The following is a 14819-nucleotide window of genomic DNA, read 5'->3' as shown; positions in this document are numbered from 1 at the left end:
GCCGCTTCTGCAGGGGTAGGCAGAGAGAAAAGAACGCCACACTACTCTGTCATTGCAAATATTCTTCATATTCGCCTCTTCCACATTCATGTATCTCTTCACCCGATGACTTTCGAGGATGCATTAAACATACTCAACATATTTACCAAATTTATTCAGAATTTCAAGAATTCGTGTTCAATACTAATTTCATATGTTAAATGCAATATAATTAATGCAAATTTACAGTATTTTTGTCGTAAACGTAGTCGTTTTTTTAAATGATGGTAAAGTGTTTGATTATCAACATACCTAGTCGAAATAGATGATTTTCTTAAATGTATTAATTTCTATACAAGTTTTGTGTTTGATGACGTAATTCAAATACAGGGCGAAATCATGTTGAATCACACTATGTTGATGACTGCATTCTAATCTTTTCACTTTGTTATAAATAATGTGTGTTTGTGATGTTGCAATGTGTACGTGTCTTACAAATGCATTAATCATAATGGCAATGTTGATGACTGTCATGTTTTCATTACATAAATAATAAACGTATGCTAAATATTATTGTTTGTATTTTATTTTATATTGTAATAAACATAGAGTTTAACTCTTTGTAGCTTCTTAAAAAAATATAATTCATCTTATTTAAACTAATTATCCTTAAACTTTTTTATATGCCAATTTTTTATTTATTGGTACGTTCATAAGACTCGAGGAAAAAGCTGTTTGCACATTGGACGTAGAGAACCTGAACATATTGTCAACCAGGCGTTCGCCATGGATCTTCCTCGAAAGACATCTAGAGGAAGACCAAATAATCGTAGATGCCATAGAAAGATAACATGATTCGAAGGCATGACCTAGGTGATGTTGTATATGTATGTAGAAGGACTTACAACCTGAGGACTATGAGAGCTAACACTAACAGTCTACAAAGACGATAAGTTGGGATGTAGCCAGGAAGAAGCTGTTTGCTTTGAAACCAGTTGACATTTTAATTACGTTAAAATACTACACGTGACTTTCAACTAAATTGTTTTTATAGAATGCAAAATCACTTTCCTCACTTTATGCACAATACCTTTTTGCTTCAAGGTCGGTCAAGGTGTCGAGGACGCTAAAACAAAAAAGGTTGTGAACCTTTGTTCTAATGTGATTTTCTCGAAATTCGCGTAACCGTTCTTTACCTTCCACATGTTCCTAAAAATAAATCCAGGAATTTTTGTCGGTTGAGAGGTGAATCGAGGGTTATCGGGGCATACGTTTGCCAATATGTTAACCTTATCTCATGATTATCTCGCGATAAGGGAACTATTATAAAACCTACACTCAGTTAATTTTCATTGGATTTTTAACGTAAAAAGCTCAAATTCGGCAAACTCTACTCACTCTACTCTTCGACTATCAATACCTTAGAAAATTATTATAACAAGAGGAAACTATCCATATTCATAATAAATTCTCTTTATTATGATTATATAAATTAAATATAAAGATACAAAAACAATTTAATGTCTTCAAAAACAACAATTTAATGCAATCAAAATAGGTCAGTGAATAATAATTAAAGTCATTTTAAAAATAAGAAAAAAAACCAGTTCAACAAATTTATTATTTTCAATATTCCAAGTCCCAAAAGAAGAAAAAGTTTTTTTTTAAAAAACTGCAACTATTTAAAGGTGAAAAATACTTACATCTAAAGAAAAATTCATCTTCGAGATACCAACATGACTTTAAAGATTGAAATAATACTGCGTCGATACAATCCAGTGCCTTATGCACTATTGGGTGCATAAAGGTTAGAAGAAAAAGACTGTTTAAAATCCGCAATGAGTACCGTACATATAATAAGCGGCAAACAGCAAGCGGCCATGCTGTACCTTTGTGAACATATAATATTAATAACATATTTAATAACGATGCAGCAGCATTAATTTCCCGTGTTGAGATTAATCTGTCACAACGGAGCTCTTCGTATGTCATAATAATATTCATTAATCGTGTAGGGCAGTGCTTCTAAACCTTTGTACTTGTACATATTTACAGTGAATTCCTATCGTATTTCATTTTTTTTAAATCATTTATTAGCACATCGAAAATCTATTTTTACGTATTTATTTATATTATTTTTATTTCATCGTACACATAATTATAAATTACAATAATGGGCCTTTACTAATTTTTCCCGTGCCGAGGACATATTAATATATAACACGATTTAAGCTTTTTGCATCTTAATTTCTCTATCGAATACATTTATAATACTATTAATATATATTTAATTCGATTGTTATATCGCTCACTCCTTTCAAGAACGTTATTAATCAAAAAACTTGATTTTTCGGGAGAACTTTTTTAAAGTTTAAAAATATAATACAATGTATTAAAAATAAATATCAAGCCACTTATTGAACTTTTTACTGTGCAACAGATCTTTTTAGGAAAAACCTGAAGTTTTTTTCTCCATTTGAAAAATATTTAGTTCATTCAAAAATATTATTAAACAATACCTTTTCTTCAAAATGCAACAACAACACTTTCTGCCCTATAGCGGGTTAATATTAAGTTAAAAATATGTTTCTTTTGCTGGGATATAGTACATTTTCTGGGCATTTTGAAAACATGCACAGCTGGAAATTGATGATTTTTGATTTATGACGTTCTTGAAAGGAGTGAGCGATATGTTAATGTCGACTGACTTACTGACTTATCGACGCACAGTCTAAATCACTTAACTTATACAAAGGAGAAATTCAGTCATTGCTTTTATGATCTAACCATCCCCTAAACAAGATATTTTAGAAATTCAATTCCTAAGGGGGTGAAAATGGGGAACAACCTTTTTCACGGTGCCTATATCTCAAAAACTGAAAATATACACGCAAATATGGAATGCAGACAATTCTTTAAAAATAATTAACTACGCGTTAAACCCTTTTTCATCCCATCTTCATAATTTGTTGTTTTGCAAAAAAACTGTATTGTAAAGTGTGGTATAATAATAAAAGACGCATGTTCCGTGTTCAGCACAAACGTTTAGTAACACTCGAGGCCAAAGTGAAGGTTCTTTCAAGGAGAGTGTACTTAAGAATAATCAAGGCTTAGGAAGGATTAGGCCAAGGCCACGTGATCAGAGATTATGTTGTACCTACATCGATTGCCATCACACGACATCATAGTAATTTAATTATACTAATAATTGTCATTCAGCATTTGCTATCATTAGATGGTATAAAGTGCATTTTTAGCAATGAAATCTCGTCTCAAACCATGATCTGAGTATTTGACTAAGAATGTTACATCTTCGCCATTCCTCCATGGTCCACGAACCGAGTGCTAACCCTGGAAGCTTAAAAGGATCCTCACAATCTCCCGAGTTGATAGGCCCCGTGGCGTAGTTAGTGGCATCGCTTTTAGAGATTCCCGCCAATTGCAAAATAAAATCGAGAAATATTTATTTTCAATTGGTCTGGTGATTTGTCAGAAGAGTTATCGCTTCGTCAAGGGTCACAACCCTCAGCAATGAGGAATAAAAGCGAGAAGATGGTCTGGATGTTTATGATCTATTTTTCATATTTATCTTCACTGTCCTTACTATCGTACCTGCATACAAGCCTCTATAAGTAGAAGCTTTGCGGGTTATCTCTTTTTTTTTTATGTTACATATCTGAAAGTCCTCTAGCATGTGTCAGAAAAGTTTAAAAAGCTGCTAGCTCGGTTTTTTTTTAAGAAAACTTATAAAAAACGCATGTATGATGACGCCACATCTGATGGCTACGAAACCCGAGGGACTATTTCACTAATTAACGACAATTCATTCTTATTTTTGTATGATTATACCATACTGTTTTTCCATTGACTCAACTCGCCTTTTTTCCTCCTAACGTTTTGCGCTTTAGAATCGACTAACGTTAACAGACCGACTTCTTCTTCTTCTTCTATTCACCCATCTTGGGTGTTATAGCCAGTGTCGAGTTATTTTTTATTTACACTTTTTACATTTGATTTTCAAGTGTTAGTATTCCTGTTAGTGGGGTTAGTTTTATTGGTAATATTAGTTTCTTTAGTGAGTTATAATACACCTTTACAAATGTATACAATTCATTTTAAGATATTTACATTTTTTTTTTACATACAAGTTGTTAAGGAAAGTTAATAAGGTTAAGATGTTAGTGAGAAACAGACCGACTTCTGAATAGCCACATTTATACACATATCGTTGAGTTTTATAAAGCATCTAAGTATTAAGGATTGAATTTAGTAACAATTGATATTGAGTACTTCCAAAGCATAAACTCGCAGCAAAAAAGGGAGAATTTTTAAAATGGCTACTTTGGAGTTTCTCAAACCGTTGAGTTATCTTGAGTCGAGTTAGCTGGTCAAATGATAATTTTCAAGGTAGTGGTTCAAATATTGATGAAAGTTTATATGCGACCGAACGAGATTATTAATACGATAGAGGGTGTTGTTTCACAACAGACGTTCAGTTGGGTACGAAGTGCGGTAAGGGTGACGGGTGAGGGGGAGTGGGGAGGAGGGAGAGCCGAGAGGAACCGGAAGAGGATCACTGACCTATTTCCTGCGACATTTTCCCGCTGTTCATTGAACGTTCCACTAAGAGATTGTTTTGATTAAAGCCCGCTGAGTCTGCGATTGTTCATTTTTCTCGTTAGTTTTGTTTTCATCACCGCGGAAAAATCTCAGTGACAATATCAAATGTGAAACGTGAATAACTCTTTCATTTTTAAGCTTGTTAGTTAGTTATTGTGCTAATGTGTAATGACTAAATCATCTTGAAAAATATTGCAAAGTAGTACTTGCACAGATTTTCTTTTACTTTAAACTCTTTAAAAATGAATTATTAAAAAAAATATATTAAATATTTTTATCCATTTTTTCCATACATGTTTTCTGTTCATTGAAAATTAAAATTGTCATAAATTATTTTTACTAGTAGCATCATAATGAATAATAGAGCGTTAGAGTAACATGCTGGAGGTACCGGGTTCGATTTCCAGGGGAGTCGAAATAAATATCGGTGATATTTCACTATATTTTTTATTCAATATTAGGTACCCTGAAGCGCAGGACCTTGATTTAATGTAATTTGCGATTGAAACACACTGCCTTTATATGATTCAGTGCCATATGCACCATTGGGTGTAGATAGGGGTCAAAGGAAGATGAAGGAATGTTAATAAATTATAATTTAGGGAAACTATTTTTTTTTTGAATATCAGTAAGTTAAAATAAATTAAAATGAAAAACTATTTTTGCACTCCTATAATATCAATTGTGTTCATGAGGTAGCCCGTTTTGTAATGTCACTATAACGCGAGCTATAGTGACATTACATTTAGCCAAAGCGTTCTTCTTGGTTATTATGCCATGTATGTAAGTAACGGAAATTCAGTTTACGCAACGTGAACTCAATTACTGTTTCGTTTGTCGGATTGTTTTATTCTTAAGAGGGCATTGTGACGCATAAATTATGATGTCACTAGTGCATTGTTTATTGTATACCGCCCACTTTTATCGTCCCATAAAGACGTGATGCGCATTTTAGAAATTAGAAACAAAAAGTTAAGCACGTATGTTAACAAGTTAAGCACCTCCAATATTACTTATCTCACTCGTTAATTTTCTCTAAGAAACCAATAGTAATGCGCATCGCTTAGTTCTTCTTCTTCTATGTCCTGTCATTCTCCGGTCTATTCCTGGGAGGTGGAAGGTCAGCTATCTCTCCATCATTTAGGTGGTTTTCCTGGGGCTCTGCTACCTCTTATGCTGCTGTCCGTTGCTATCCTCACCACTCGATCCGAACTCGCTTTTCCAACATGATTTATCTAGAAACGTCTTCTTTCTCTTCCCCATCGCGCAATATCTTCAACATCGCAGATTTGTCTTATTTCTGAGTTTTTTACTCTGTCGCGAAGTGTTAGGCCTGCAATGGGTCGTAGAGTCTTCATTTCGGTTGTTCTAAGAAGGCTTTTCGTTCTCGCGGTGTCGGCTCTTGTTTCTGTGCCGTATATCATAATCGGTCTTACGCAGGTCTTATAAATTCTCACCTTACTCTCTAACGTCGCTTAGTTATAATAATATACTACTTCATTGGGTCTAAAAACATTGAAGTGAGACATATGAAGAAGTTTTTTTTTCTGATTATGGAGAAATTTCCGCAAAAAATAACAATTTACCTTACGATGATGATAAAAGCTGTGAGTATGCAATTGTTGAAGTTATTGAATCAAAACATTAAAAAAAATAGATGATGATGCGGAGCCATCATCTGACTGACCTGGAAGCATTTTTCTTTTATAAAATTATATTCTACGTGTTTTATGATACATACATTCATATATTTTTCATTAACGAGTTACCTCCCTAATAGAGCGTACTACTCGTGTTTACGGAGAGAGTTCGTTTTACTAACTTTATTTAAATCTGATTTATAAATATAATTTATTACGCAGAGTATTAGTAGATTTAAAATTAATCCTATGATATTTTGGTACGATTATGGCACCGTCCGTTCTTCGTTCGTTACTTCTTTGATATTCATTTAAATAAATGAATATCAAAGGAGTAACGAGGTATTTTTTTACAAACGTTTATGCGTCAGTATTATAATTGTTTCTACACGAAAACATTTTATTAATACATTCATTGATTGACTTTACACTCGCTTCAATTGGTTGGGGCAGCCGCTTAATTGGGCCAAATTTCCTTAACGTCAATTCCATAGGGAAGTTGGCGCGTCAACTGCAAAGTATATATAACTCTTAATTAACTTATATCCCGTAAAAAACTTTTTTCAGTAGGTAACTTAAACTTACAATACGGGAAGACGACTGTTTTAACAATGTTATGGTCGTTAGAAATAAAAGTCCAGGCGTAAAGTTAAACTTCGTAGTTACCGCGTGACCATTCCACTGTAGGTAACACCACCACTGGTCCCGGTGTGTCTCAATTAAGCGGAATCCACTGTATTCCCTGAAATAGGTCATGGAAGAAATAATTCAATTCGTAAACAGTCTTCCGAGTTGCTGTTCCCATTATAGAAATATATCTATTATAGTCGGTCCACTTCTTAAAGTGGATCTATAAATATTTATTAGTGATATGTATCGAACTGCCAGGGACTAAAAATAGAGCCCCAGTTCTGTGATTTAACCTGTCCGTTTGCTCACTACACCACTGGAGCAGAAAGGTTGGCGTGTGTTGTTACAAGCCTGAATTATGTATTTACAAAATGTTACAAGTCCGCTAGCTGCATGTTTACAGGAAAGCAAAAATGTATCCCACGTAACAAAAAGGGATTTTATTTGTCTCGTAGTTATTTATTCCATTTTCTTTTAATTTTAATTGATTTTTATTTTAACTTATAAGACAATGCATATTTTTTCAACGTACTTTGTGACGTTTTCGAAAAACCTGTCGTGAATCAAAATATTTTATAGCGGAATACATTTCTAAAATTCGATTTGAACTCTATTGCATTTGTTTTGAAGTAACACAAAGTGATACAAAACAAATAATGTTTATTTTGAACTGTTACTTTGAAGTTTTATGTATTACAAATGAACAGTGTCCAAGCTACATAAACTAAAGTGTGTGAGAGCGCTTTACCCATTACTGCTATTCTTTTTACTCCACCATTTTCTTTCCTATATAGCAGTGATATCTTTCACCCTGAGCTCTTTAACTCGCTTCGTTTGTATCCAAGAACAAGAGTGCATGACTGGTCACCTTTCGTTGGAGATCCAGTCAATATCGAGACGACCTGATGCAGTGCTCTCTGCACCATCTGGGTATTGAAAGGGGTCGAAGAAGAAAAACGATAGAAAAATAATAATTTAAACACACACACACACATATGCATAAAGTTGACAATAATAAATGAGCAAACTTAACTCATTTTTGTGAAAAAAATGACTTACAACGTTTTCTAAAGAGAACTTACCTATCGATATGTGAATCACTCCTTACGTCTGCGTACAATAATTGATGGTAAAAGGATGAGTAGAGTCCAAAATATTGCTATGGATTTTATTATTTCGTATTTTCTCATAGATATTTATTTAAATTCTCCGTACTACGTACCTGATTCCCAGAATAATCTTATAAAGTGCATATCGATTCGCCCTTTATTTGCTTTTTAATTTGTTAAGTTTGTTGAAATACCATAAATTTATTATTACTTTTTTATCTGTACTTTAACTTTTAATGTTGGCATCAAATTACGTAATAAGTTTAAATAATGAAACAAAAATAAACAACGGGTGAAGCTAGTTGTTAAATATCGATTTTGCTATAATAGAAGCACTAGCTTCACCCACTACTGAAATGTACATGACAAAAGGATATTCAACCATAAGTTGTTAGTGGTACGTAAATTATATGCTCTGCTCCTTAATGTTGAATATTATCCAACCGAACCTTTCAATAATTCTTTTGTTATCGAAACCAAATAATTATTTCAAAGAAAAACTTATTTTTTTCAATGCAAAAACGGTATAATGGTACCTGGATTTAGAGAAAATTAAGTTGCGACTTAAAACTGGGCCTTAACGACAAAAAATAGCATATCTACTAAGAATATAATGAAGTTATAGCGTGTTACTAGATAACGGAGTTCTGTGATTGAAAGTTTTGTTTTTAATAGAGTAAAGGTGTTTTTTTTCCTTCAATATTATAATATCTACCAAACAAATATAATAGTAATAGATTTATATTATCCACTGACACTTCGTGATGGAATTGCATTTTTAATTTATTATTAGATTAAAACCAATATTTTTAGCTTTTCCACTTTTTTATTTGACCAGCGACCGGGTTTCGTCGTTACCGACATCATCAGACTGGTGTCTATGATGTCGGTAACGACGAAACCCGGTCGCTGGTCAAATAAAAAAGTGGAAAAGCTAAAAATATTGGTTTTAATCTAATAATAAATTAAATATAATAGTTTTAAACACGGAATGTTTTATTTTTTTTTATTTAAAACTACTTGTGTTTGAGTTGTGCGCCTTTTGTAATAAACTTGCTTTAAGTTCGCATAAAGCAGTCTCAGAAAGCGTAAACAGTTTCCGGAATGGTCATTCCTGTGTTATTATTTGGCAATCATTTAGGTCTGATTAATTCATACATTTGTAGGTGAATAATTGGCATCAGCACTCCCTCGATACCCGACCCGCCAGTACACGCACACCGCACGCTATTGGCTCTATTCTACAAAAGAGATTTCATTCATTTTTAACATAACGCGAAACAATATCAGTGTCGGGTTGTGGTCCCGTGGTTAGTGTCGCGGACTCTCGAGTCAGAGTTTCTCGGTTCGAACCTACTCTACCACAATTTGATACCTATTTCTAACAATGAGGCTCACATAAATAGTAAGAAACTGAAGTATTTTTGTAAATAATAAAAACACATTTTTTTCAAATAACTTACTTGCGTTTTGTCGCGCGTCTTCATATTTCATTATAATATCAATTTTTATATTTATAAATAGGTATTTTTAAAGTATAACGATTTTTTATTTATTTTGTATATAAGTTAGAAATCGAAGAATAAAAATCAATTTAAATATAGCCAACTTTCAAAAAATCATTTCCTGTACGAACGATATATGTATAGGATAGATTAAGTGCAGTAATTTATATGTATTCCAAATTAATACTAATAATAACGTTGTTAAAAATTTCGTTAAACAAAACGAATTTGGTTGCGTGTGTATCATTTTGATTTAGTACATTTTAGTATCGTGAGCGCCGATAATTTACTTACAGAAATTATTATATTTTAATATATATGTTTAAAGTATTATATTTTCCATTATAAAGTCAATCTTTGAACAGCTTTTGCGAATTCGACCTCTATACCTTCCGAACAGTCCGGAGTTTTCGCTGTAGGTTTTTTGTCGTTATTAGACCAACAAATCGAATCCATCGCATCATCTCCAACTTATTGATCAAGGTTATATATACGTACTTATGTATATTTTTTATTGAGTGAATGGAATGTACAAATAAAAAAAAAACTTGGTGTCCTCCCGTTTGTTAATTGGTCGAATATAGTGTTTTCACAATCTTCTTAACCTGTAGATATAACTAGGCATGAGTCGTTCGCGAACGACCGGATCGTAATAACCCGTTCATCTGCACTGATTTAATTATCGCATCCCAATTTCGAGTGAATGTCGTTCATTAACACTGGACTTTTTACTGGTTTCTCGAATCACAGATCTATCGACTAACTGATTCACCAATTCACGAATACACTGATGAATTGTGATAATTTTCCTGCCTTTTCCAAAGCAGGATCCATCATTCGATTAATCGGTTATTGTTAAGAGGTCGTTACCTCTATTGATTTTTAGATTCGATTGCCCGTTACTGTTCGTTATATGGAAGTTCAACTGTATTTATATTTAGACAGAATTCAATGTCGTTTTATGAGGGCGATAAATAATATCGTTTTTGAATATTCGAGCTCCACGTCTACGGTGTGTGGGTTGTAATGGAGCCGGGTTCGTGACGTCTCCTCTTCCTCCTAGACGCGATGGTTGGCCCGAAGTTCCACGATTCCTCTGTGACAATCTGCTATATCTCCGTAAATTGATTCTGCCATGCGATGGATGACGTCACAGACGGTGGGCACAGTTTTAACTTCCAACTCCATCCTAACCATGGACAAACACTGTCGCCATTTTTTTTTATTGAAAACTTTTTTATAACATAGATTCTCATGTTCGGGAAGTGAGCATCACGATATTTTGCTCTTCCGTCCGCGGCAATTCATTAACAATATGCTTTATGCGTCAACTTTATCATCGGACCGCACTGTGAACCTCTGATTTCGGGAGGTTTAGTTACATGGTGATTTATCCTTAAAAACCTCGCACATATTTCCACCACACGTTTCCGCGCACATCTTTTTTTAGAAAACTAAACTAACTAACTAACCATCACGCCGCTTCCCCGCAGGGGTAGGCAGAGAGAATCGAACGCCACACCACTCTGTCTTTGCAAACATTCTTTGCCTCTTCTACATTCATGCATCTCCTCATACATACCCGACGATTATTACGACTCCTGACCCGGCCGCTCTCAAGTATTTGACATACCTGATTGTGCCAAGTTTTCCTCGGTCGTCCTCTGCTTCTTTTTCCAACTACATTTGCTCCATAAATTTGTTTAACCGTTCTTTCTTCACTCATACGCTCCACATGTCCAAACCATCTCAACACACCTTTCTTAATTTTATCGATAATGCTTATCTCAGCCTTACATTTTTTCCTTATTTCATCATTCGAACATCTATCAAACATCGTTTTGCCACACATTCGTCTGAGGGATCGCATTTCGACTGCATTCAGTCTGCTTTCATCCTTCTTTTGCCAACTCCATGCTTCGCTTCCATACATAAGGGTTGGAACCAGAACTCCATTGTGTACTGCCAGTTTAGCTTCCGCTGTATATTAAATATTTTAGAATGTATATTAAATATATATTTTTTAACTCTTTACCTTTCAATACCTCTTTTTTTTAAACCATATATCTATTTCCAAGAAAAACTATTTTCTTAATACAATAACGGTGTTTTAAGCAAAAAAATAATTACGTCAAATGTTACCTGGGTTTAAAGAAAACTTAATAGCGGGCTAACGAGTATCTCGCCTCAATCGAGTTAAATCCTCATCGAACCGATGCGGTTCTCTATGCACCATTTTGGTCCTAAACGCGGTCAAAGACAGAAGACAGATCATGATTCAGATTGTGCTTTAAGTTTTTTACCGGATACACAAAACATTCGCGTGATTTCCTAATACCTATAATAATTCCTGTCAAGAAAAAAAAATCCAATAAAAATACACGAAACTTTTCACCGAAATTTCGCCAAATAATTAAGCGAAATTTTGGAAAAATATAACTCTTATACACCTCGTGACTATAATTCGGAAGTATAAAACCGACCTTTGATAGAAATATTATAATAGTGGAAGTTCCACTTGTAGTTCCAGTTAGACTATTGATTCCACAGTTTAGTGGAATAAGAAATGCAAACACGAAGTAGGTCGGTCCACATTATATTATACATTACCCGCCCTGATGATCATTTTGCTGTAAATTTTGTCGATTTAATTTCATTTATTAATAAAGAGAAATATATTTTGTATATTAAAAGCGTTGTTAACTTTGTGGTATGGTAATATAACACTCTCCTTATCATTCATCGTTCACTTTGTGTAATACCACTTGATGATGGAATGATTATTCCGAAACCGGTAGTATTAGTGTTTATTAAAGTGGTATTACACATAGTAAACGATGAATGATAAGGAGCGTGTTAAAGAGAAATATCTTTATTTTAATCATATATTTCAATTTAGCGGTCCGTTATTAAAAATAGGAATCAAGTTGTGGTAATGTGGGCTCGAACCTAAAATCCGCGGCACTTACCACGGGATCACAACTCGACTCATTATTATTATCTCATTAATCCTTTAAAATGAAAGGTTAAAAAAATATATGGTCAAAAAAGTCATAATTTTAAATAAGGTAAATATAAATATTTTCTGAATCACAATTGTTTTATAATAGAACTAATAGAACTTAACGACTGCCACGAAAGCATGAATTTGCGATTTGAATTTTTGGGCCATCCAAAATTTCAATGCCGGAGAAATTTCATTTCTGTAAATACATAAAATTATTTTGATGACAAACATTTACGTTGGGACATCACTTTTTATCACTTTCATCACATTCTATACCTACCTTAGTAGACAATAGGAAGATCATAGATAAACCAGATGGCCCGCTTTTTTAATTCGCAAATTAAATCTTTCGTGCATAGCAAGTCCTTACCCACAAACTGCGATCGGATTCAAGATGAATCCTAAAAAGGCTTGTACACATTACTATACAGTTTGGATACCCAAATAACACCACTGTAAGAGTGCGGGTATGAAATCACTATTTCCTTTTCATATTCTTTCACATATATGTCCTTTAGCCTGAACTCCTTCACTTTCGTCATCTGTATTCTATCAAATATATTCCAATTCATATTTGACTAATTAACACTATATTGATCTGATGCGGTGCCCTTTGCACCATTTGGTTACTACCATTATTTAAATTTCTCAAAACGCTATTATTACATTGTTAGCGGAAAACGCTTAAAAGCGTCTTAACATACTGTTGGTAGAGAGCGAGTGATGCTTAAAAATGTTATATTTGCTTACTTTTGTTAGAGCGCGAGAGACGCCAAAAAATATTTTATAGATCGGAATTGGGTTTGCGGTTACTTGTCATTAGGTTGCTTGTAATTAGTATAAAACCCTAATTAGTATATCAATTAGCGTCAGAAAATGAAAAAACCGTCCGACATCAATGTATTAACTGAGCAGTATCAGTGCGCAATGCTGCATATTGCTTTTTAGAAATAATCGGCCGAGATGACTAGTCAGCTGATCAATTAGTAGTATTCAGCTAGCTTGCTGGATCAGTAGCCAGCACAATGATATCCCAAAAAGGTCCATATAACATCTTAAAGGCCGTGAATGTCAAAGAAGCTGATCTACAAAGTATAGTGTTTGATGTGGATTTAGCTAAGGACATGTGTTGGTGTTTGCAGTGAGGTGATATGCGCGTGGTGGGGTCGGTGAGTGTCGCAGCGCTAGCGCGGTGGGGGGCGGGCGCCGAGCGGCGCGGGGCGGACTACAGCGCGTGTGCGCGCCACCCGCGCGCGCCCTTCCCCGAGGACCAGGCCCTCAACAGGAAGCTCGTGCTCTGGTCAGTAACCCCTCCGCTTTAGAGATACCCTTCAGGAAGGTATCTATATCCCCTTCATGATGTAATGCACCCTCAACAGAAGGCTCGTGCTCTGATCAGTATCCTCTCACCTTAGAGATACCCTTTAGGCAGGTATCTATATCCCCTTCCTGATGTAATGCACCCTCAACAGAAAGCTCATGCTCTTTACCCACAGTACCCACACCCCGTATCAGTAGTACACCCAAAAGATAGGGCTTGCAACACTCTTTTGTTATTTAAGCTCAAATCTGAAACCGTAGTAGGAATGTACTTTCTTGTTAAAGCTGAGCATGCTGCATTAGCATACTGCACTGCGACCATGGAGGCAAACAAACTCTCTCTAACTTTAATAAATAATCCATACAATTGTAATTTTGGGGATTTTAATTAATTTTCAAAATCCGGACATTCAATGGATTTTAGTCAAGTGTTCCAGAGACAATCCTTTCATAGATTTCCATCACGGTATTAAGATAAAGATCTTACAATGTTTTTTTACCAAAGAATCCAAAATTTTGGTTTCTAAAGTATTTGGCAATCTGTATTTCTTTATTAAGTATTTTACAAAGGTGACAGTTAAGATAGATTTTAAAATATGTAAGGAGATTCCGTGCTGATAAATGCATGGAACATGTAAAGTTTAGCAGTACTAACAATCTTCGTCATGTGACTCACTAAGGACATACATGAATATGTACTGCTAATGCAGTGTACAACTTACACAAGCTGGTACAAGTACAAGTATGTAGTCCCGAGTGCCCTAGCCATTGCTGCTGTTCTATTTTTCCTCTTCCATGTATAATAATACTCCTTCATTTATTTCACAAATAAAATTTAATTATATCATATAATTCTACCCCTGTATTTATGCATAAATCTGGAGGGCGGGACTAATCACTCTTCATATAACCATGATCAAGTTGAATTGATCCAATACGGTGCTCTATGCACCACCTGGGTGCAGATAGGTTTAACAGTAGCAGTCTGGGAACATATTAAAAAATTTCC

At 34.5% G+C, this 14819-nt stretch overlaps 1 protein-coding gene across 5 annotated transcripts in view; it reads left to right on the top strand.

The window, feature by feature from the left end:
- Gdap2 (ganglioside induced differentiation associated protein 2) overlaps window positions 1-14819 on the top strand; it is a 109967-nt gene that overhangs the window by 38040 nt on the left and 57108 nt on the right. For 3 of the 5 annotated variants that reach the window (XM_088262707.1, XM_088262708.1, XM_088262706.1), the window contains exon 3: window positions 13633-13790. The exons of the other annotated variants lie outside the window; for them this stretch is intronic. In XM_088262707.1, coding sequence (XP_088118833.1) covers window positions 13642-13790 — 149 coding nt within the window. In that variant the 5' untranslated portion in view covers window positions 13633-13641. The remainder of the gene's footprint in view (window positions 1-13632; window positions 13791-14819) is intronic. 5 annotated transcript variants of the gene reach the window in all.

The sequence above is a fragment of the Brachycentrus maculatus genome, unplaced genomic scaffold, assembly GCF_059751285.1.
Source record: "Brachycentrus maculatus isolate JH-2025_06_01 unplaced genomic scaffold, ASM5975128v1 h1tg000186l, whole genome shotgun sequence".
In the NCBI taxonomy this organism is placed as follows: Eukaryota; Metazoa; Arthropoda; class Insecta; order Trichoptera; family Brachycentridae; genus Brachycentrus; species Brachycentrus maculatus.
Note: the sequence above shows the minus strand (reverse complement) of the source record. Positions and strands in the feature narration are given on the sequence as shown.